The 25392-nt window shown below is 42.5% G+C and overlaps 1 protein-coding gene across 1 annotated transcript in view; it reads left to right on the forward strand.

The window, feature by feature from the left end:
* The window catches only part of cacna1g (calcium voltage-gated channel subunit alpha1 G), a 164683-nt gene extending 139635 nt beyond the window's left edge, over positions 1-25048 (forward strand). Inside the window, exons 27-34 of the mRNA XM_088000841.1 lie at positions 1126-1259; positions 5751-5821; positions 9171-9249; positions 9544-9665; positions 9909-10331; positions 19013-19202; positions 19368-19537; positions 23362-25048. Of these exons, the coding sequence (XP_087856967.1) occupies positions 1126-1259; positions 5751-5821; positions 9171-9249; positions 9544-9665; positions 9909-10331; positions 19013-19202; positions 19368-19537; positions 23362-24318 (2146 nt within the window). The 3' untranslated portion in view covers positions 24319-25048. The remainder of the gene's footprint in view (positions 1-1125; positions 1260-5750; positions 5822-9170; positions 9250-9543; positions 9666-9908; positions 10332-19012; positions 19203-19367; positions 19538-23361) is intronic.
* Positions 25049-25392: the final 344 nt, after the last annotated feature.

Raw genomic sequence — 25392 nt, forward strand, 5'->3', positions numbered from 1 at the left:
AGCACAACCGCTTCAGATGATATCATAGTTTTAAAATTCCTGGCTTCCTTTTGAAAACCGCACAGTAACGCACTAGAACAATCCCAACGGCACACGTGCTCTCCAGCACACGTTAGCGTAAATATGCACCCGAAATGGACGCCAGACCTCGTCTGTTTGAACCGGAGCTACAGCCACCCAGGACTTCATGATGCCCACTGGCTCTGTCACAGTTAGAACCTTGTCCTGTTTGACTTTGGCAGGAGTTTAGCTAAACATCTCAACACTACAATTCATTCTTATTCCTAAGGAAAATAACCCACAGCTGTAACTTAGAGCTGTACAAATTTAAACCCATTTTTCATGTTGATTCTGTATTTTCCAGTGGTTTTCTGATGGACCAAATAGAAACACTGGAAATGCTGCTCAACTACCTACATCTTGATTATCTACACAGTAATGATCTTTCAATGTGTTTTTGGACCTTTTGACCTGAAAGTGGATAATTAAATATAGAGTCAGTTTGTTACCGTCAACAACCTAAATCTATTTCACAAGCAGTTTTAACATTCATTTTAATAACATAAGACATGTGGACTCCAGCTAAGCCTGACATGTTTTTTTAGAAAAGTTTAAAATATTTAATTAGAGATGTAATTTACGAAAATGGTACGCTAATGCAGCACTGACTCAATCATATTGTTCAATCACCTGCTATGCTATGCAAATGTTCTGTCTGCCATGACAAAAACTTGCCTCTTTATTTAACAAAAATCAACATGAGATTTGAGTCGTTTGGTGCTTAAAGGTAACACTACCAATTTTTTCAACAGACCAGGTAAAAACAGTAAGAGAAACCCATTTGATACAGTAAGATTGCCAGATTTTTTCTCTTTTCCTGGAAGTCAATTTGAAGGTTGAGTTTCCAGTCTCAAATTCGTGACTCCTTTGAGACTCAATTCCAACTCTCGAGTTGCTGCTTCAGTCCTGGAGGCGATAACTCGATGACTCAGAAAGAAGAAATGCGCGGTAGTTCTCCTGTACCTCTTTGCAGGGAATCACATCAAAGGCTTTGGCGAAAAGAAGTGATGCACAGCAAGTCGGCAATGGTGACTGATGAGTGTGTGTGTGTGTGCGTGTGTGTAGGTGGAACCAGCTGGATCTCGCCATTGTTCTGCTGTCCATCATGGGCATCACTCTGGAGGAGATTGAGGTCAACGCTTCGCTGCCCATCAACCCAACCATTATCCGCATCATGAGAGTGCTGAGGATAGCAAGAGGTACGATCTCCCTCCCTCCCGGTTCTTTCCGCCTCCTTCCTTGATGCTCTGCCAGATACGTTGGTGCAGCTGCTTCTTATACGCCGCTTTGCCTTTTAAGGATCCTTGTAAAACAGACGCATCTCTGGGACTCCCCTATCTGTCATTTTTGCATGGCAGGTCCCAGCAGGGCTCGGGTTGAGGGCGAGCTAACCAGATGGCACAGGGAAACGCACTCGGCAGACAAACAAAGCACCGGCAAGGTCTTAATCTGCAATGAGCGTGGTTATGGTAGAGGGAGAGGTAAAGACCGGCGTAGGGAGGAATATAGGGAATTATGAATAACTTCTGACCTGGAGATTCATCACCGGGAGATGGGATGAAGCCATAAAGAGGAGCAGTTGCTGTCAGAGCGAAAAAGATTGAGATGAAGTTAATGACGAGGGGAAAGAGATGGAGGGTGGGCAGAAGAAGCCATGGAAGACGAAAAGGAAAGGTGATTTGGTAGAGGAGAGAACAGGCCAGGGAAATTCAAGAGTACCAATTTACTTAGGTCAGATATCGGTCCGGTTAATGGATGTAAATGAAGGCTTGTTTGGAAAAAACAGGAGAAGAAGGTGCAGGACAGAAATTAGTGAAACTCCTGCTTTAAAACTTTATAACAATCCATCTGTCTGCATTCGTTAAATACAGTGGAGCTAAGAGGAGGTAAGGGACCAACAACCGCCCGCAAATTGTTGGAATCCAGAAATACTTACAGCTATCTCTGAAAATGATTAGAACTGCCTTTATTAATAGCTTAAACATCAAATGTACTTTTTATACATTTGATGGGAACCGTCTTAGCGTGACTCCAGACGCAAACATCCTCGCTCTTCCTTATCTCTGCTCTTGGTGGTATCTTGATTGGTTGACCCTCCTGGATTGGTTGCTTTGCAAGTGCCAGCCAAAAGTGTGTCAAATAGCATTGCACCGAGGTATTTCAGCTGCTTTCAAATATTTTAGACATATTGTACGAAAGTTAGTTACATTCCACAGAAAAATCCACAAATAGGCAAAACCAAAACCACACTCCACCTTCATCTCTGCAGTCTTATAACTTTGACAGGTTTGCAGGTTTTGGGTACAGTTTGACTCCCTTCAGAATGTCTTTTGTTACAACTTTCTCTTCTCTGCTCTTGTCCCAAAAAAAAGAGAACCCAATATGGAGTATAGCTAAATATATGAGGTGAAAACCATAACACCTCTGAAATGAATCAGAAAAACAGTAGATAAAGAAATGTGAACGATTATTTTTAGCATTAGCGGCTAGCAGTTACTCTGTCAGTTTATTTTTCTACCCAAAATGCTGTCACACAAAACAGTTTAAAACTGATCAGGCTTCTTCAGTGCTTACATAACCTGAGCCGTCCTTATTAATCGACTCCATCAAAAAAGATTTAGGAGAAGCTAATGTATGGCTTCCTGTCTTGCTTCAAAATAAGAGCCTACAGGGTTTGGAACTTAAAACAGCCACCATTATCATAAACTGATATTTCCATCATCACAAAACTTGTGATAGAAGCAGCACAAAATGTTTGGTCAAATGCTTCATGTAGAATTTCAATCTGTTGGATTGCTGAGACTCTTTTTTTCTACTTTCTGGTAGTTTTTAGGATTACATTTTTTCTGCAAGGGGTTTTAAACAAAACATTAGGTGTAGTTTTTGATATTAGTCTTGTACCTTCATATGTCTGTGAGTTTGATGTTAAAACGGGAAATGCACCAATTCCAAGGGGATGAGCCAGTTTGGATGGCAAAAGATGTTTAAAACAATTTCTTAACCTTTTCTTTACTAGTGCTCTGTCAAAAGGACAGAATTGCTTCCTATTTCTTTATTGATTTGGCAGCTTCAAAAGAGCCAGTTGTCCAAAACCTGGAGGTGGAAAATTGAAGGACAAAAAATAAAAAATAAATAAATAAGTGGCATGTCTAAAAACACAGAGAAGCAGTTTGCAAAAGTGATATTCTTACGAACGAGGAGGAAAAAATTTTTAAAAAAGAACCTCCGGAAAAGACCTCACACATGCATCATTCTTAAGTTGATTCAACTGTAATTCGCTAAAACCTCATTAGAAAAGGTCCCAAAGGAGGGAGGCTGCTTGTCCGGAAGCCATTCCGAAGAAAGGGACGCAGAACGAAAAGGAGGATGTGAGTCAAATTACACAAGAACTGCACCGAAGATAAGTCTTACAGAGTAATTATCACTGATTAGGACGTTATGATGCAGGATGCGGTAATTAAAGCATCGTGTGCGAAGTTGGTCAGACGAGACGTGGAACGTGGAGCGTCTACGGCCACCTGTAAAATACACTGCAGCCTTTGTCGTGTTTCGGGGGGTGTGTTGTATTAAGTTAGGTCGGGAGGTTTTCCCAAACAGATAGAATTACAAATACACAAAAGTCCTGCCAGATTTTAAACCACCATACAAAACTGTTTGAAAAGCATCTGAATGGCGACATGGTGGACGATCCAACAGGACGATGATGCCAAACAGACGAGCAGAGAAATGAAACCATGTCTTGGGGGAAAAAAAAAAAAAGCAATGGAAAACTAATAGTAAGAGAGAGTGGACTTAAACCTTACAGCGAGGAATCTTCTTGGACAACAATAGGATGAAAGAAAATCAGTAACCAAAGAAAAGCGTTGCAGTCGACTCCTGCCTATTCGCAGCTCAGTATTTGTGGATTCATGTATTTTCCTGTGGACTGTGATTGTAAAATATTCATGGAAAAACTACCAAGTCATAGGTTGTGTTTTTGTTCTAAAATCTTTTAAATAAAATGCGTCTTGTTGAAACTGAGATACCTAGATGCTATGTGCAAAGCAGCCAATCCAGGTACACAATTCATTTTCCTTGGTACTGATTGGCTGTAATCCCAAAAGCAGAATTATTGTACATTAATGTATATTTCATGTTTGAATTTTTAAAATAGGGGGTTATAATTGCAGGTTTGAGCTATTGCTGAGTCGCTGTGCTCCATCACTCCTGCAAATACCGGGGGTTCGCTGAAAATATTTTTCCAAATGTAGGAGAACTGTTTTTAAAGAGATACTATGAAAGGGAAACTTACTAAGAAGATGGAATCTCTTAATTCTCATGGAATAAGTTTCCTCCACTCAATCCTGACATCGTCAGGTGTTCTGATGTAAAGCACACTACAACTAGACTCTAGTGGTGCATTCACACCAGGCCTGTTTAGTCCCCTTTAATCGACCTCTAGTTTGTTTGCCTAGGAACTAGTCCTTTTCATTTGGGGAGGTGTGAACGCACAATCAAACTCTGACCAAAACAGTGAACTCTGGTGATATTCAAATGCATATGTGGATAAAAGCGGACCGGAGACCGCTCCAAAAGCAGGAAATAGACTAAAGTGCAGGGCATTCTGGGTAAATATGACCAAAATAAATTTGTGAGTCTAGCGCTTGTGGGAGAAATGTCTTATGTTCTTTGGCTAAAGACAAAAGAGAAATCCTCCAACCACTAAAATCTGACGCCAGTGCATTTTTGTTTACGTTTTGTGAATAACAAAGTTGCGCTTGTGTCTTCTTCTGAGGTTTTTGTGTTTTTCCCTTCCGTGGTTCATGGTGCAGCGCCACCACAGTTTAGGGGAGGTATCAGGTTTTTCAATTCTGTTGGTTTGTTTGGCACAGTACAGTAGGAAAACAAACCGCACCAGCTGAAAATGCAACAAGTGTTGCAACTTTGGTCCCCAACTGGACCGAGTCTGTCTGAGGTGTTTTCACTGTTTAGGAGTGAAAACACCCTAAAGCAGTGACTTGTTTTCAAGAGTGAAGAGTCATGCCTTCCTCAGATGGAGGAGTGTAGGTTTTGCAGTTGCTAGGAGAATGGCGCTTGCCATCAGGCTTTGTGTCAATAATCCCCAGAGGATTACGGCGTGGGCTGATTTTCAGTAGCTGGACTTGACCTCTTGCTGGCACTTAAAGTAACTTATCATACTTTAACATCCCAAGACGTTTTAGAAAACTTCATGTTCCCAACTTAGTGAGAAACAGTTTGGGGATGGACATGACTGCACACCAGAGCACAAAGAAAGGACAGCGAAGACGAGGATAAGCAAGGTTTGCTTTGGAAAAACCAGACTGTCCTCAACCCAACAGATGCCTGTAGAATCACTTAGTGAAGATTGCAAGCTTGAAGTTTCACCCAACATCAGTGTTTGATGCACTTGCATAGACACAAAACACACAATGTAGCGGAAAGTTTTACCAGAAGAGACTAAGAACGGGACGTCAGTCAAGTTCATGTCTGCGTCAGGGCAGAGAGCGAATAACGCTTAGAAAAATTCAGGTCCTATTGCTGATTCGGTCAGCCAGGTTTTAATTATTACTGGGTTTCAACTTTGTAGAAGTTTTGACGCAACATCCCAAGTTATACAACACTGACAACTCTTTGTTTGGAATCACTTTTTTTTAAAAATTCTTCTTCTTATGCTGTGTGTGTCTCTGCAGTGCTGAAGCTCCTGAAGATGGCGGTCGGAATGAGAGCTTTGCTGGACACCGTTATGCAAGCTCTGCCTCAGGTAATACAAGCCGCTCATTTAAACGCCTCAAAGCCTTTGAATTCCCCATGCTGTCTTTTCTTTTTCATGGATACATTTTTTTTTTTTTTTACCCAAACGCATCCCACTGCTGTTGTCTGTATAATTACATCTCAGAAGCATTTTCATTCAGTCCATATTTTTATATTTCACAGCGTCATCTTTTCCCACTAGTCTATCCCCCCTTCGACTGTATGCAGTCTTATTTGCATTAGCGTTCCCCCTCGCTGCGGCTGGGGAAGGGAGCGCAGCTCCAGGTTTTGTTTGGAACAGTGGTGGGTGGATTTGCCGGGTGAGAGAGTTGGTAAATTGGAGCAACTTTCTACAGTTTGGATTTAGAAAAAAAAAGAAAAGCAAAAAAAAAAAAAAAAAACGAGGCACCATGCTCCGCTCCCAGCGTTCTTTGATAGCACCTCTGTCGTTTTCATTCAGACAGAGACGATGTCACAGCGAGTGCTGTTCCGGGCTACATTCTGCCAGAGCTTGTCAGAAGTGTTCAGAATTAATAAAGGCGATAACAGGAGGCGATGTGGGTGCGAGCAGGTTGCCGCTCGCTAATTTGCACTGACAGCGAATCCGAGAGCTCTTTATTACCCCAAAAACCCACCTTCGCGACAAAACCGAAACCCGCTGCTGCATCTGTGTCGGTTTTGTCTGTTAATCGGCGGCTGGGCTTCCTCTGCGCGAGGCCTTACATTAAAATGGACGTTTTGTCACCGTTTGTTTCCCCGTCAGACAACTGAAGCCTGAGTAGCGGAGACACGGCTGCAGCCATCTTGCATCAGAGGGATGAAAAGGGTTACATAATGTCAACTGGCATTCTCATACAGTGTCTTCTATGATTTTATGTGATAGAGACACAAAAAATAATTGTCAACAGAAAAAATAGGAGACTGTCCAGCTCAAAAGAGTTTGTAAACAGGATTGAAATGATTTCTTTTAACATTTGCCATATTTTGCATTTATATCCCTCAAAAATCTGACTAAGGTTGTTTTAAGGGGCAGTTTTATGTAAATGGTAATAGGAAAATCTTTTTTCATAGCCCCGCCTTCGAGGACGAAACTGCAGTTTTCAAGCTTCCACCTTACAGCCCATTCCTACCCCGCAACTCCCCCACTCAGCTCCTTCAAACTAGCCAGCATCATTTAGCAAACATCTGGTGGAACTGAGCATCTGCTGAGCTCATTATGACGAGCTACTTCTCAGTGAAACGCTTGTAAAAATAAATAAATAAAAAAAACATTTTTAAAGGTTGAATAGAGGAGCCATGTTGTGATGACTTCCTGAAGGCCGAGTTTCAGAAAGAGCAGGAACTTCTTAAAGAGACAGAGGCCCAATTTAAAGGCGTCAAATTTCTTTTAAGTCATGTTTGATATATAACTAGCATTTTTGTAACAAATTATATTAAAATAGTTGATTGTGCTATAAAACTGCCCTATGTTATTGGAAAGTACATATTACCACCCCTTTATTTAAAATATTGCATGCTTAGTCTAATTAGCAGGTAGAAAAAAGTACATATTTTTTTTGTCAGATTTAGCATTAAAAAGACATTAGATTCAAATTGACAAGTCTGAACTATTTACTACTAAAGGTTTTTATATAGGCTCAGGTTACCTCATCCTGTCTGCATTTCTTTCATAAATGCATGGGGAGAGCGAGCAAAATTCATACTGAAGGCCAAGCAATCTTGTTGATAACTATTAGTTTTTATATCTCTTACTCCCATGGTCTTCAAACTGTGGTACAAGTACCTCTGGTGGTAATGTGGGCTACCTGCAGAGATATTTCAAGTTGACTGCTTATAAGGTAAAAAAAAAAAAAATGAAGCTAATTCATGTTTGTAAGTTACTGTGGAGAAAAGCTAATAAGTCCAATGTGCCAGAAAGAGAAAATAGGCTGCTGGTATTTTAAAAAGCAATTCAACAGGGAGAACAAGGCAACTTATGTGAAGTTTCTGCAGCAGAAACTGAATTTGCTGACAGTGATCCATAAACATGTGCAGGTGGTTACTAACGCTGTGGCCCATTTATCTCTAGAGCTGGAAATTGGACCTCGAAATGTCAGCTTTGCTTTATGTTGGGTCGAGTGACCAGGCAAACAGACAGATGCTATGAATCTATGGCCGCCATATTGAATATTTAACATATGGACAGGAAGGGAGCACATTTAAACCACACATGCAGAGAAGTAGTAATATTTATTATATACATCGATTAAGTTCATTTCACTGCTATGTCAAAACCAGCCATTACAGTGGTACTTGGAAAACATACTGTTGACTGAGGTGGCTTTAGTTTTTAAAAGGATGAATCATGCTCAATTCATACAAAAGGCACACAGAGTCAAACGAGACAAAAAATTTAAACCCAACAAATAAATCTATCTATTGTAAAGAGAGGAAAAATTCTTGAACTTTAAAAACCTTTTGACTCGATATATCCTCTCTATGCCCGGGTTCAGAAAAATGCTGTGCGCAAAGACTGAGATCACGCAGAGATAACAGCGTCTCAATAATCAGCATTTATTCAAGACAGATGGATACTATCACCAGACAAACACATCACATAACATCAGAAACCTCAGAGCACAAACAATACATGAATTTACCTGAGAGAGAAAAAGACAAAAGATGGAAACGACAAACAAAAAGCAAAGACGTCTTTGGAGAAGTTGCAAGCGCAAAATCTGATTCGTTACTTCTGTGTAGAAAGTTTTATCTTCTTGTATTTAATTTATTCAAATAAGGCGTATCTTTGCTCATCCAACCAGGAGCTATCTCTGACCCTCTAAAGCCAGAAACCCCTGCCGTGTTTACGGCCTTTCACAGATGAGTGTGAAAAGCTGGAACTTCCACTGTATTGTTTTCCCACACAGACAAAATGCAGTTCAAACGATCCTAACAAACCATCTGCTGGAACTACAGGTAACAATAGGCCAGAATAAGTTACTGATTTAAAACCACAATTAGGCCATTTGAATCAAGACATGTTAAGTTTTAAAACTAGCTTATTTTAAATTTATTTTCTCAACACTATCTATCTGTCTGTCTGTCTGTCTGTCTGTCTGTCTGTCTGTCTGTCTATCTAGGTAGCTATCAATCTAGCTAGCTTGGTAGCTAGTTAGCTAGCTATTTAAAAATCTTTCTAGCAATCTATTTTTCTAACTAAATTTTTACATGCCTTGTCTTGCCACTCCTTTGTAAATTTTCTGGGGGCGCCATTCCTATGACAGTAGGAAGTGATAATTGTTCCCCTGACAACAGCGCTGACACGTTCCCACCCATTTGTCCTCTAACGCTCTGATCCCTCACTCTTCGTCTCTCTGCAGGTGGGGAATCTGGGCCTGCTCTTCATGCTCCTCTTCTTCATCTTTGCCGCTTTGGGAGTCGAGCTGTTTGGCGACTTGAGTAAGGACACGTCCGCGATTTCAAACAGGCGGCTTAGATGGAAAGAGTTTCACTCTTGAACACTGCTCAGAGTGCACAGGCATGCTCTGAGTCTTCCCTTCGCCCCTCTCAGGGTTTAATCTACCTGATTTTAATTGCTTTCTGGAATCCTTTGTTGAAACACCATATTGATCTCGCTAATTGTGTCCCAGAGCGTTCAGATTAATAAAACAGCGTCACGGTAATTATTTCACTGTGAAGAAAAGGCCCCGAGTGCGGCTGTCTTGACGTTTCTGGCTTTCTCTCTGTCCACAGTCTGTGATGAGCTCCATCCATGCGAGGGTCTGGGCCGCTACGCCACTTTCAGGAACTTTGGGATGGCGTTCCTGCTGCTCTTCAGAGTTTCCACTGGCGACAACTGGAATGGCATCATGAAGGTGAAGCTCTTGTGCATTTCCACTTTGAACCAGCACATTTAGAAAGGAGAAGTGCCGCGTCAGAAGGCTGCCGGTCACCGAATGGCTATGGGGTGAAGTCGGTTGTGACATGAACAGAGTTGGTACATTAAAATCCTGTCCACATTTCAATGAATTCCTCATAACAACATAACATAAACCGTACCTTCCTCCACGCCGCCACCTGCTTCTGGGACTTACTCGTCTTTTATCGCCCTGCTGCAGGACACTCTGAGGGACTGCGCCCACGAAACGGGGACGTGCTACAACACCGTGGTCTCTCCCATCTACTTCGTCTCCTTCGTCCTGACCGCCCAGTTTGTCCTGGTCAACGTGGTCATAGCCGTCCTGATGAAGCACTTGGAGGAGAGCAACAAGGAAGCCAAAGAGGAGGCGGAGCTGGAGGCCGAGTTAAACCTGGAGCTGCAAATGGAAGGAGCAGACATGGCGCCAAGATCGCCCCAGCTCAACCCCCTGGCCCTGGGCATGGATCGGTCGAGCTCGGGGGGTTCCCCCTGGCGGTCCGCCGGAGGGGGGGACATGGAGCAGGAGCGGGAAGGTCCTATGGACTCTCCCACTGCTGATATAACCAGAGACTCTGTAGACATCAGAGCAGAACCCCCCGCATACCCAGAGCCCCAGCTGGAGGTAAATAGCTGCTGTTTTTTTTTTTTTCCAGGATCTTTTGTGCTGTTTGGCGCTGTCCCATCTTTTAAAGTCTCATTTTCTTAACAAACATGGAAATGTTGTAACATCAAGGGGTAAAAAACTGATTTATGGCTAAAAACATAACTGCTTATTTTTGTACCTAATAATAGAAACTGTGGATGTTAGAAAACACCATGTGCTTCCAAGACCTTGCATGCACATGATTTTATAGCTGCTTTCAGGGCTCTTTTCTTTTTTTTTTTCTCGTGTTACCATAATAAGATCGAGGTTCATTGGGGGAGTTTTAGGGACATACAGCTGAGATTCAGTCAGGCTGGGCAACAAGTCATGAGAATACATATTTGGTTGTCAGATCTCCCTTTGATGCAAAGCATTAGTTGTTTTTTTTTAGTATTCTTCTTATCCTGTGGCACTCAGAATTGTCTGATTGCCAAGATGAGGCCCAACATATTTATCTCACAGCCTTCGATGTGATTCTCTACTTGATATATATACAAATTCTAAATTGCTTTGGGTTTATCTCAAATATAATTGACACTGAGACAGAAAAGAAATGAGGAAAGGTGGTGTGAAAGATTTAAAGGGCAAGAAGAAAAGAGCAGAAGAAAGAACACAAGCAAACATCCCAGAAGTCTGCTTCTACACCTGCAGGAGAGAAACCAGGAAACCATAGCAACAAACATAACAATACAACATCTCTGGAAAGCAAGATGAGATTAGGGGTCAACATGTACATAAACCAAGCCAGACATGGTTTCACCTTTAGATCTTGTGAAGTACGCGATCTTGCCGTTTTGGTTTTGGTAACAGAACGCATCTCTCCGTTCCTCTGGAGTGTGTGTTGGTGTTCAGTCAGAGAGCCTCCATTAGCCCAGTGGTGACTCTGGAGCAGCTGCAGAAATTTAAACCGTCAACAAAGTCATTGTTGAAATAAAGTCATGAGTGGTTTCATTCAGTTTGTCACAAGCCGATAGGAGACAGAGCAAAGATGTAGAAGACGATCCCCTGGGATTAAAAGGAAACAGTTTTGGGGTGGCAAGGTAGCACTGGAGTTAGACATGGTGGTGGTAGCATCATGGCACGGAGAGGCTTTTCTTCACCATCTAAGAGAAGTTAGTCAAAGTTTCTGGTAATTTCCGGAAGAGGAGTAGTGAGCAGCTACAAAAAACGTGATGATAGAAATCTAGTAGTGTGCACACCGTCAAAGACCTGCATCTGTATTTGTACCATATAGAAGTTTTCCAGAGTATTGGGTCATGTCTTGCTTTGTTTGGCTAAATCACAGAATCTCAATGAAATACGTTGATGTTTGGAACTAGCAAAAGGTGGAAATGTTCATGACATCTCAAGTCTGACTGCTGAAGGTTGAACTGGTGAGCCGTCATGTAACGATAAGTCAAGAACTGGCATCTCTTTAAGTCTGAAAGCAGTTTGGTTATTTGTCAACTCATTTTCTAAGACCTTTCTTCATATTTGCTACTGTGCACAGCCTATTCTGACTCATAGCAGATCGGTTTATAGTTTGTGCTCGTCACTTACTGCATTTTTCTAATAAGTGTGTGCTAGTTTGTGTGTGTGTGTGTGTGTGTGTGTGTGTGTGCGTGTGTGCGTGCGTGCGTGTGTGTGTCTTATGGTTGGTCCCTGAAGGCAGCATGCCAGTCAGAGACAGGTCACAGTGCCATGGGAAAGCTCAGCTGCGGGTCTTGTTGTTCACTTCAACAGCTATTTCCAGGCAGCAGGGGGAACTTTTTGGAGGATAGGAAATCGAGGTCTTGCTATTGTTATCTTTCCCCTTTTAAGATGTTATCCATCTGTCTCTGCTGCTCTGAGTTGTTACACCAGAGTCTCCTCTCCATCCCCACCCTGGAAGACCAGCTCTGGTACGGTGCTGTAGTGCCCCCTTGTGGGCTTACAGGGAAGCACATGTGAGCTTAGAAGCAGTGATTTTGATTGTCTACATCATTCCTTTGTTTTTGTATATTTGATCGATCCGTCTTTTTTATTTCCTCCCTTCATTTAGTCGTGTTTCTGTGTTTATGCACATATATTTATATCTGTCTTCTCTTTCACTCATTTCCTGTCGTTTTTCTTTCTTTCTTCTCTTCCTCTGCTCTCTCTTACTCTACCTGCGATACCCAAGTTTGTGCAGCGGAGACCTCTGTTTGACTCCATCTCCCTGGTCATCCAGGGCTCAATGGAGGGAGAGTTGAGTTTGATGGACAACCTGTCTGGCTCCATCTGCCACTACTACGCGCTGCCCCCCAGGCCCAACAAGCACAGCACCGACAAGAAGGTCAATAACCACCAGAAACGCCGCTGATGGCTCGCTTCCTCCATTTCATACATTCATTGGCTCTTGATACGCTGCAACTTGTAGGGCGCAGCACAGCAAACGGGGAATGAAAGGGTTTATTTTGGGGGGGAGAAATTTCTAAGTGAAAAGATGAAGAAAACAACCACCTGATTGCTCTTAAAGGCTCAGTAGTTTTTTTTAATGATCTGTACATAAAAAGGTTCAGACAAAAGGTCGATGTAGCTGTTAGAATCATTGAGTTACTCCTGAGTTCCACCTAATCGCCAGTAGGAGGCAGTGTACTTTACACAATAACCTTTTTCTTCTGTTATTGCCTAAGTAGCAATGTCTCAAACTAGTCTTTTGTTCTCTAGTTATATAATAGTATCAACCTTCATTTAGCCCTTTCTTACTGTTTCTTGTCATATTAGAGATGCTAATGCTAGGATGTGGTGATTGTCTCATCTGGGCACTGTCTGGTTTTACTTTTTTACAATACATTGGATCCCCAGTTTTCACGAAAATCGTAAATTTGCAACTACTTTATATTCGCTCTAAAAAGCTTATAACCACCTATTTTAATAGTTTAAACTCCAAATATACATTAATATGAATTAATGGCCACAATGTAAACCAAACGAGACAAACGAGATTCATCCGGACGTTGATTCAGGTTTGTTGAATGTGACTTTATGTCAACATCCAGACTAAAATCAAAGAATTATCAGTTTTTAAGTACATAGTCCGTTCTGCAAACTGTTTACAGGATGGTAGTTGTGCATGTAGCTCCCCTCTGTAGAACCCAGTTCCATTTTCCAGAAAAGGAAAGCATCCAGTGTGATGTTAATCTTGCAGTCTTTCACCCGTTACCATTTTTTTTGTCCTGGCGTTCCTCCACATCGAATATTTTTCCTCTTCCCAACCAACCGCGTTGCCGGCCACGGCGCCCACCGCTGCCCGTCTCAGCTATGATCTCATTCCCTCATTTGGTTAAACTCATTTATGTTCTGCAGGTTTGTTATTCGCAGTCCGGTTTGGCAGACTGAGAAACAGTTTTAGGGCTTCCTCTGTCTCCAACGCTCACCATCACTGTCACTCTGTGTGTTTGTCGCTGTGACACTTCTGTTATTTTTTTTATAGCTGATGACCTGCTTTTTCCCGTCAGTCACAGCAAAGCGATAACTTCCACCCAAGGCGCTCCTGAGGCCAGCGCAGAGCAAACTCTTCCAAGTCTGCAGAGAAACAGCTCAATCGATATGCAGCATGAAACTGAATAATGCATCAGCGTGCCTGTTTTTTTTTTTTTATTTGTTTTGTTTTTTTCTCATTCAAGGACAAAAATTGGACGGTTACGTCAGCACTGCTGAGATCCATCTTCTGAAATGGGTTTTCATGTTGGTATCAAGATGCCAGAGCCCAGGCCTTCTCTGTTAAATTCCTGATCCAAATCGTTTTTTATCTGTTTGTTTGTTTTGTTTTTCAATTTCTGGCCCTGGTTGTTTGTCCCTTCATTGGTTTTCCTTATTAAAACGTATTTAACAGAAGCAGGAAGTTTTCAGACTCTTCCAGACTCGACCCAACCTCTGCAGAGTTAAAAAAAAAAAATAATAATTTTGCATTCTTTTTTGGGTATGTATGCATTTAAATGTGCACATTACATCATTGTACTGTTGTATGGCATTTGGCATTGTCTATTTTGCATTAATTTAAAGCAACTGGCCCCCTTTTTAGACTTATTTGACATTAGTTGATTCCAGAATACAAGCTAATAATGATGCAAATTTTAAAAGTTGAGAAAGAAAAAAAAACTCTTTTTGTTTGCAACCCTATATTGAGCTTTGCAAGTGACCTTGGAAGAAGGAAAAAAAGTGGAGCTTGCTTTGTAGCTGAGATATTTTTGTCAAGGATCCTAAGTGACTTTTCAGAGTCCTTGCAAAGTTTTGCAAGATCCACAGTCACTTCTGCAAGGTCCGGCAACTTTGTGAGATTGTCGAAAAGTTTTGTGAGAGCCCGCAAAAAATGTGTTGAGATACTGAGTTATCTTTATGCAAAAACCAGGAAAAGGTTTGGAAAATACATTTGTTTTGGCAAGATCCCATAGAGCAGGAGCGTCAAACTCATTTTCATTTTGGGCCACATCAGCATCACGAATGTTCAAAATCAAATCATATTTGACAGTTTTTTACATTCATCAATCCCTCTAGGAATTTTATTTTTGTAATTTTTTTGCAATAAATTGCTAATTTAAAATTATTTGCAAGAAATTTTGCAATATTTACACTTATGTATTATGGTAAATGTGACTTCATTAGTTGCAAATAGTCGATCACAGACTAGAACTTGACATCAAGTAAAGCAGAAGCGTAGAAGTAAAATATACTGCCACTTGCAGGTGGGAGTTGGCGTCACTTCAAACATGTTTTTGACAATTTTTCTGGAAAACCTTCACAATTATGCATTCGCACAAAAACATGTACGCAATTTGTTGCTTTTGAGTGAATTTCCGCGATTGTAGTAAAACTGAAAGAATTGGTTAATGTAATTTGGCAGTCACAAATAAAAGCCATTTTGATTTAATTAAAAAATAATGTTTAAGCACACAACTGTTTTTATTCATGCATAAGTCTAGAATCTCAAGGGCCACATAAAAAGCTGCGGCGGGCTGCATTTGGCCCCCGGGCCTTGTGTTTGACACGTGTCATAGAGGTTTTGCAAGATTTGAGTTTACCTTTGCAAGGTCCCACATATATATATTTTTTAGAATTATCCCATAATATCTCCACAGTGTCCATCTGCATTGACCAAAAAAAAAAAAAAAAAATTAAGTCCAACAAAAAGTTAGTGTACTTCCTTGTCGTAATGGTTGTTCCAGCTATCATTCATCTTTTGAGCAGAGGAACTTTAATGTCCAAATAATTGGAAAATATGTAACAATTTAAGTAGATGTAGATCTTTTCTCAGCTTGTACCAATTCTGATTTTTTGTCAAATCTGATTTTTTTGCCGTCGCCGTTAACACTTCTCCAGTGTGAACAGCAAACAACTGGAAAGTAACACACAGGCGCAGTAGGGGGCGCAATAACATCACACATAGAGAGCGTGCTCAGTGTTTTGCCAACCACCATAAAAAGAAGAAGTGCTCAGTGTTTGGGGAAGTAAACATGGATGCGAACGGTGGAGCTTAGCTTACGATTTTAAAGTTGTTGTCCGACCGGAGCAGCACATTAACAACATGATCCCCATTGTTGTCCACCATGGTTGTTGTTTTTCTTCCTGCTTGCGTGTATCAGGACGCGGAACAGTGACGTTTGTAGAGTATCGGTGACGTTCAGGACCTGACCGTTATGATTCAGGTCACATTGGAAAAGATCGGACACGCATCGGATATCCCAGTGACCTGGGTCGCATTTGAAAGAACTCTGACCTGTGCTGCTCAGGCTGTCATGAAAAGATCAGATGCAGGTCACATTAAGGCAAAAAAAAAAATCAGAATTGGGTCACTTTGGGCTGCAGTGTGAACGCAGCCTGAGATATCAATCTTAAACAGTTCGTGGAGATTCTGTGGTTGGTGGATGTTTTGAAAAATCCTCTGCTACGTATCACAAAACCTTTGTCAGATATTGCAAAAATGAATGTAATTTTCCTTCCTGACCCCTTCCAGAGCTCATCACAATAAAGACTTACACTCCTTCCAGTCAGATAGGCTTTCTAAAGGGTCTGTTTTCCTGTTAGCTCCAGGTTTTATGTGTGTGTGTTTCTATATCTGTGTGTTGTTGGGAGTTTGCGCTGTTCTCTCTGCTCACCAGCGGTTGTCTCTTCCTGCCTAGATCCCTCTAGCGGAGATGGAAGCTCTGTCTCTGGCCTCAGAGAAATCCTGGTCCCTAGCTCTGCCCGACGACTCGGCCCCTGGCGATTTTAGCCCCCTCTTTCTAAGCGCTGTGGAATGCAATGTACTGACAGTTCTTCTCTTTCCACCTCTTCCATCGCTCTTCCCCGTGCTCCGTCCTGCAGTAGCTTGTACTGTCTCCTTCCCAGGGCCACTTCCACAGCAACTTGTACTCCTACTGCACACACCCAAACAAATTGTTGCTGGAATTAGATTACACCAAAGAGCTTCTTTGCACCTGTAGCCAAATAGCTAATTTGCCAAATTTACTTCCCAGTGCCAAAGGCAATGACAGATCTGTATAGATAACCAACATGGCTGCCACTTAGAAACCATAGAAACTGGAAATTGTCATTTTAATGTGCTTGTTTTTTAGTTACTACGTGTTTTAAGACATGAAATGTCTCTTGTTCTTGTTTGATAAAACTTTCAAATGATGGATTACTAATGTTTAGCTGTATACTGGTATGGATGAAAGTGGAAACTTAAAATGAAATGGAAAAAAAAGAAGAGTTATCAAGTTAAAGAGACTTATGTTTTGATTGGAAACTGCTGGTATTTTCAGATCTTGATTGGTGAAAAGCTCTAGGTTTGGACGGCACCAAGACTTTGAATCACTTGTTATTGCCATGCCTGGCCACTGGGTGGTGCTGTGATTTAAATATGTTATCAAATTGCACATGTGCTTTCATGGCATTTGGACCTGATGAACCAAGTGCTCATGTAGCACAAATATATTCTGTATCAGGAGATGTGTGGAGCCCAAAAGGAATTACAAAAATAAATTTGCTTAGTGGAAACATGACCATTTTGGAAAATCTCACATTTTCAATAAAAAGTTTTAGCTCTGGGTTGAGTGTATTTCACAAAACTGCAATGGAAACACTTTTTTTTTTTTTTTTGCATCACACCAGTTTGTATACAGCAGCAAAGCACTTATTTGTTGGCACTAGCCTCCTTAGGCATGTGTAGCTGTCTATACCAGAGCTAACAGCATCATTCAATTCATCTAAAGTTGAGTTTGAGCCGACTCTCAGCTCAGCCACTTTGGACTCAGCTACAAACTAAGACCAGCAAAGATGAAATCCAGGAGGTTCCCATAAGAGAGACACTCATCTCCACTACCACACCTTCAGATCCTGTCAGTGAACATCACAGAAGCCTTATTGTCCGTATTATTGGCGCAAAGTCACATCTGTTCCTGGTGTATACATATAAATTTGCTAGCTTAAAAATGTATTTTGTGTTGTATTATAAGCCTATTGAGACCTCTCGATACGCTCATTGTAAAATCATTTGCAAAAATAAATGTAAAACTTCGACATTGAACAACATCTCTAACTGCAGTGCAGTATCACCAAAGTAGGTGAACCCTGTTTGCCGTGGGAACAGATTACTCTTCCTACTTGTAGCTAGGCTTTACAGAATATAGAAAAATGGAAGCAGGTCCAATTACTGAACCACAGAGCAGTGGTAAACAAGAATCACCAAAGATTAAAATCTATCACAATAAAGCAGCAGTGGTGAAAGAAGTAAAATATTAGAGTGTTGTGAGTGAGTGGTGTAGAGGAGTGCAAGTAGCCTTGAAAGTCCCTGGTGAAACATACTATCTGCCCAAATTTCTCTTTCTCATTCTACATTTCCAGCGTGGTGTTCGTTTTTTTTTTTTGGTTTTTATTCCGGTCCAGTCCAGTTGAGTAGTACGCCACCTCACTTACCAGTTTACAGATTTTTCCTTTTTGCCCCCCCCCTCTGCTCCTTCTCTTGAAATCTCTGCTCTCTCTATCAGCTTTGGTTTGACTCTGTGCTTTAGATGTGAGTCCACGTCTCTCCTTCACGTCGTCTCCCGCGCGCCTGTGCTCGTACCATCCTCTGTCCGCTGGCGTAGTAGTTTCCCCCTCCACTCTGAGCTTTCATGTGCTTGTTACTGTGAAGTGTGGTGGAGGGAGGCCTCAGGTAAATCTGTTGTGGATGCACACTGGTTCTGCAGTGTGACCATATAAGATGTAATGAGCAAGGTCTTTGTCCAAAAAGAAAAAGATTCAGAGAGGGTTCTGTGGTGGCCGTGCAGTAGTCAACTCTAGTGTTTGGAGTTCCCGTGTTCTCTGTGTACGCTGATGATCTCCGTCTCTTTGTGTACGAAATCTTACGGCAGTGTTTCTCAATTCCAGTCCTCGGGGACCACTGCCCTGCTTGTTTTAGGTGACACAGGCCTTACTTGAATAAGTGAGTGATTAACAGACTCATGCAGCACTTGGTAACATGCAGAGGCGGTCATACAATCATTTGAATCAGGTGTTCTGGACTAGAAACGCATCTAAAGCAGGTCAGTGATTCCTGAGGACCAAGATTGAGAAACACCGCTTTAGAGAAATAACAACCGTAACTGTGTTTAGGAATCTGTGAGAATGCCCGAGTGAAAGAGCAACCGTAGACCCGGTCGAGCTTAGAAGGACCCTAACTCTCTGCTTCGTGTGTACAGCCGGAGGCACCGAAGGACAACCTGCTGAGTGTCAGAAAGCCTGCGGTGGGACGGACTCACTCCCTGCCCAACGACAGCTACATGTTCTTCCCCCTTCGCCCCTTTGGTTCCTCATCTCCGTCCCCAGCGCAGCTTGTAGCACAGTCACAGGGGCCCCAGCACCTAGTGGGCACTCACAGGGCCCAATCAGGTAAGGATGTTACCTTCTCATTGGGAAATGTCTTCTTGTCATTAAGCTTAACGCAACCTGACGTTTCCTTGGAGAGCCGCAAGTCATTTCCTGTGAGGTAAACGCATCTGCGGTGCAGTAATTACTTTGCTGATTGTTGCTTACCTGCCGGCGCTGTGTGTCCAGGCTCCAGAGGCTCGGTGCGCTCTCAGCCAGAGGAGTGCTCCCAGCAGCTGACGGTCCCCACTGACTTCTTCAGACCCATCAGCCCCCACAGCCACTCAGACTCTGAGAGTATTCCTCGACAACCGCCGCCAAGACACACACATGCACTTAGCCGCACGCTCCGCCGACAGGTGACTATGCAACCCCGCTCTAAAGCCAATTCATGAAGAGATTGTTTTTACTAGAAATGGTGTTAGCCCATTTTACTCTTTACTGGACCTTATTGTTGATCATGAGCAATGATCATTGGGCTGCTTTTGAGAAAATCGTTTTATGTATTGGCTAAAATCAAGATCGGTAGGATGGAACTTTTTAAAACTTCCTGACTGCTGTATCTCCAGTTTTCTCAATAAATATAGTTATTTATATAACTATATTTATAAATATAGTTGTATAAATAAATAAACTATATTTATTCCTCAACAAGTATAGTTATTTATTGAGAAACAAACTGTTAGCGTAAAGTCATTAGGCTTTACAAATGTTTTCTTCTGATCATTCTTTTTGAGTGAACCTATTGCTTTCTACTTGGGAATCTATTTAAAAAAAAACAAAAAAAAACTGTCATTGCTGAAGACCTGCAGCACTGTGCAATTGTTCCAAACCATGCCAAAAATGTTTTAACTTTGTAACTTGAACCATTTTGAAGTATTCTTCAGGCTTTCTGGAGGCCTTTTCTACATTTTTCTGTGGCACGTTTACAGGTAAAAGCCCTTGGTGCTGCTAAATTACTATTTTATGTCAGACTCCTTTCAAGACCTATATTACAAAATCATTCTTGGTCCAAGATGTTAAATAATTAATAGCCAAATTAATGAGACAGCAAATGATGGCAAGTTTTAAACAGTTTCACTTCTGAAGTGGGTAACGACGATGGAGTCCATGCTAGCTTAAAATATGACGTATGTGAGCTGAATTATTGAATTTAGGGACAAATCCAAGAAAGTCCTGGACGCTTCATGTATTTAATGTTGGCTCATCAGAGCAAAAGGTAGAGCAAAGCCACTAAGACCCCGTACAGTTTTAGGTTAAAATGGTTGACATATCTGAACATTGGGACATCTCTAGACACAATATAAATACATTAAGTCATTCAAACCCAAACTAAAAACTCTTTTAAAACATTTCTAGTACAGTAAATGCAGATATCCTCTCCTCTTGGTGACCAATGATCATCAGTAGTTGAATCCTGATTCCAACACTTGTACTCTCTGGCTTTACTTCAAGATGTGCCAGTTGTAGGTTGTTTTATCACAAAGGATGTAAAGGACGTATTTACTGCTCTGACTCATTGCACAGTGCTGCGGTTTCTCACTTTCTCTCTAAAGTAATAAAACATCTAAGTGAGTTTCTGAGTTCCACATCCTGCCGAGGCCTTAAATAACAGGTTACGTTTACAAATCTTACCTTCATGTTTACGTTTGAAACTTTATTCTTCTCACAATTCCTTCCCTTAAAGTGGCACTAAATATCCACCATAGAATTTAACTCTCTTCTTGCACATTCTGAACTATTCCACTGTCTTCCCTCTTTCTTTTCTTTGCCGCTCCTCATGATTTTCCTGTTATTTTAAAACCGACCCGCTCTCCCCCATCGATTGTATCTGTTCACTTTTGATCTCAGCTCAGCTGGGCCCACAAACCGCCCGACCCTGAGCTACTGCTCAAACACAGATACTCCTGTTTCTGAAAAGGCGACAGACGAGCCGACATTGTTTCCCCTCGAGGCCTTTTCAGAAACACGGGACGTTACGGACGCACACGTGTAGACTCACCCCCATTTTGTTCGTTTTTTTACCCTCTCATCTTTCATTCACCCAGATATTGTTTTTTAACTTGTCATCAAACCACAGAGCATCTATAACTCTAAGCAAACACCTGTTGGAAATGAATGACTGGAGCAAAGTCACATTTATTTACCTGATATCAAGTGAAGTGATTGAATGTATTAAGGCACAGGTGTAATGTGGCTACAAGGGAAATTCACCCATAATGCAGTGCACTTTTTATATTTTAGATAATACAACTCAGGGGATTCTACTAAAACAGCAAGAGCTGTCCATATGCATTTGGCCATTTTATACTCCGTTACAGTAGAGCACCAGAGAATTTTTTTAAATCCCAAGATTAATGCTTTAACAGTACAAAAAAATAATATCCAAGTTACAGGGTGATTAAGGTAGCATAGTCCCACGGTGCACTTCTGTAATTTGTGACTAGGTGTTGCATTGTTGTGGCTGTAACACGTTTCTCTGACCACTAGGTGTCTCTGTGGTCTCACTGGTCAAGGCTCATGCAGGGAAAGGCTTCTTTAAATGCTCAGCCCTGAAATGACATGCATGCCTCCCTCCCGCTCACTCATCATTACCATGGTGATGAACACGACTCATCGCTGACCTGAGATCTGTCGGGGTTCAGGAGCTGTCACTGCAGAGGTTTACATGTCATGTTTACCCTCTGTCTATTGGCCTCAGACCCTGTGTGTGTGTGGCTCTATACAGAGGTGACAGTGGGGGAAAAACAGATCCCACTTTATTGACTCCAACAACTCACAGTTTACAGGGTTTTGTGTCGATGGGCAAAGGTTGGGGAGGGTCATTTGGTCTGGCTCAGTGCTCAGTGTCTCTGCCAGCAGGAAACACACACATTACTGAGAACGTTCCAGTTACACTTTAGATTGTATATACTGTATATGAGAAGAGATTATCTAAAGGAGCCAGCATGGTGGGAACAAAGTTGAACTGTTAATGCCATCCAAGGTTCACAACACACCAAAGTGAAACCCCTCCCACTGCAGAACGCATCATGGTAGTTTGACACATTTGTGGTTAGCAACAATACAGTAAACACAGCAATCATAGCAGAGAGCATCGACCATTACAAGATCACAAATTCGGAGGAGGAGGAGGACGTAATGATGGACGAGATGCAACATCTCTCTCAAATCATTTCATTTTCAATGTAATCAGAGACAAAAAGTATGGAAGGCGTTGGTGGGACGTTCCGTCGCTCCATCAGACCAGAACTGAGCAGGGAGAGTTTAATGTTAGTCCAACAGTACGTACTTCCTCACACCTTTGGACAATTATCCCTCAAAGCTATACTTTTTACTCTGTGGCTGAAAAACAAGCTTCTTGAGGTTAAGTAATTGGGGACGTTTTCCGCATAAACAAATTTGGCAATAAAATTCTGATCAGTTACACAATAGTTTCGCATTGAGAGGGCAGCGAAAAGTTCGCCAAGCATGTTGTGATGAAAAGGGGCTGAGAACAAAATGATTTTCATCACACAACTGCAACAATAAGAACCAATTTCAACAGTTTGGTTCAATGATGCAGAGTCCTTATTAACCCTATCTGCTGCAAATGAGCAGAGGCTGAGAAAGATTCCACAGTAGTCTGAAGTTTCATTTGACATCCACAAAAATAAAGTTTTAGCTCCATGTTTGGCCCCTAACAATCAGCAGAGTTTGGCTGGTAAGACAGACATCTCTGCCTAGTATCTCAGGAGACCTCTGGGGAACTCTCTGCAATGTAAACACGTCAGAATCTGACCAGGTCGAGCTCAAGCATCTTACACAGACTCAACAGACCGAGCTCGCCGAAGGCATCCACTTCTGTCAGACGTTGTTTACCCAGTGCACTTCTGACAATCTGGACTAATGAAACAGAGCAACACAGAGCAGAGCCTCTGGGCTTTCGGGTTATGATTCACGGCAGGATGTTGCAAATGAATTGCATAGGGAGTTGTGTGAGAACACGCTGGCCAGACGGTGAGCTTTGACCCAGACTGCTGCTTCTCATCCTCATCACCTCACACTAACTGCTCTCCTCCCCCCTCCCTCTCACCCTTGATCTCCTCCTTCCCCACCTCTCCCCAACCCCTTCATTGGACATTTACCCCCATTTTTTTCTTGAATACTCCACTCCCCCTCCCTTCCGTGCCCCGTTTTCCAGGTCGCAGTGTCCACTGATTCTCAGGAGGCCCTCTGTTCAGATGAACAGGAGAGCAGTGAAGGACTTCTGAACGTGGCAGCTTTGGGGCTACCTCCATCCGCCTCTCCCTCCCATCAGCATCATCATCCCCATCTACACCCAGCTCTCTGCCTGGTGCCTGCCACACCGGGTGCCTCCCCTAAACCCAGCAGCGTGCACACCCAGCAACATGACCAGCACTGCCTTGCCTCCTACTCTTCATCTGCGTTACCGTCCTCCCACCCAGTTCCTCCTCCCTTACCTGCCAGGCCCCAACAGCAGCAACAAGAGGAGGTGGAGGCGGCGTCGGAGGATCGTGAAGTTTCTCTAATCACCTGTGGAGGGCTGGTGGGAAGCAGCAGCGTCGCTGTGGAGGACACGGTGTGCCAGGAGAGTCGGAGTCCCTGCACGAGGCAGCTCAAGAGGTTCCACAGCGTCGACACGCAGGGGCGTAGCACCCTCCTGCCCCGCCCGCGCCCTTACTCCTGGCTGGACGACCCGCGGCGCCACTCCGTAGAAGTGTACCCTGCGGAGGACCCTTGCCCACAGCACAGCGCCGCCTCCACGTCTTCGGGGTTTGTGTCCCGGTCCGACAGCCTGCAGATTCCCACCCAGGCCCCACTGCCGTCTCCCCGGCGCAAGAAGAAGATGAGCCCACCCTGTATATCCGTCGACCCGCCCGATGAACTCGAACCCCAGTCTGGCCTCTACCCCAGCCTCAGTGGCATGGGGTTGGCAGGATTAGGATTGCCCCCTCCTCTGCCCAGCAGGGACACATGTCTGAGGAGGAGAGCCCCCTCTAGCGACTCCAAGGACTCGTTCGACCTGGGAGTTGGAGAGGGCTCGGGGCAAGACGGAGGCTCGCCGAATCCCAATCCCAGCTCCAAGCTATTGACTCTTCCCAGCTTCTCCTTCGAGAAGACAAGCTCCGAGCACTGAACATCAACTCTCCCATCATACACAAGAGCATATAAACGTGCACACACACACACACAGAGATGAACCCTCTGCATACACACAAACACATGATGCACTCTGTGTATCTGTGATGGTGATAGCTCTAGTAATAATGCTGTAGAAAGTAATAATGGTAAAACTACAACAAACAGTGAAACCATCCTTCATGAGGAGTGCGGTACTGTGGTAGTGTGACCATCCCTCGTCTTTGTATTGTTACTGCCAAAACAGCCAGAGAACGAGTGACCACCTGAGACGACAAAACGAGACTGTTTCTCTTCTGCGACACCTTGCAGCTTGACCCCTGAACCTCTGGAGCAACATCAGCATCTGGGATTTGGCAACCTCCCACCCCTTGTGGCCGCTGTCAGAACGGCCTGGTGTTGCACAGGGTGGATCTGGTCGGTGGAGATACAAAGCAATATGAACGTTTTAGAGACACTATTTTCTTAAATTATTGGGCCATCGTGTTTGTACAGGATGTTGTTTTGTTTTTTGTTTTTTTATGTTTCCACATCTTATTTGTTGTTTTTTTGTCAATTATGTTTTGTCTTTCTTTTTCACTGTAGGATATTTCTAGCCTCCTTGGCTTACCGAGGAAAGTGAGCGTTTTTCAAAGTGCTGAAAACCATGTATTTGTAGGAATAATATATAAATATATATATAAAAAGAAATCATTAAACTGAGCTTGGATTTTTAAGCACACACATCAGACCTTGGTGGTTTTTGATTGTTTGGAGGAAGAAGGTCGGTACGCTTGAAGGGGTTTATATTGATTTCTTTGCTCTCTTTTATGTTTCACAGAGCCCAGACCCTCCTTTACAGGACGTGAACGCTGAATGGAGAGCAATTTAAAAAGTGCAGCTATTTCAAATTGATCTCATGGTTGTTGTTTTTTTTCTTTTTCTTGACTTTTAAATTGAACCACTTTCAACTCAAATGGAACCAGAAACTAGCCATGGAAATCATCCAAATTTAAATTTTACTGCACTTATACACAGACACAGCATTCATATAGGCACAATGTTTACTACAGGTTAAGGTCAAAATTATTCA

Source organism: Poecilia mexicana, unplaced genomic scaffold (genome assembly GCF_051168715.1).
Source record: "Poecilia mexicana isolate PSO_F unplaced genomic scaffold, ASM5116871v1 scaffold_19, whole genome shotgun sequence".
NCBI lineage: Eukaryota > Metazoa > Chordata > Actinopteri > Cyprinodontiformes > Poeciliidae > Poecilia > Poecilia mexicana.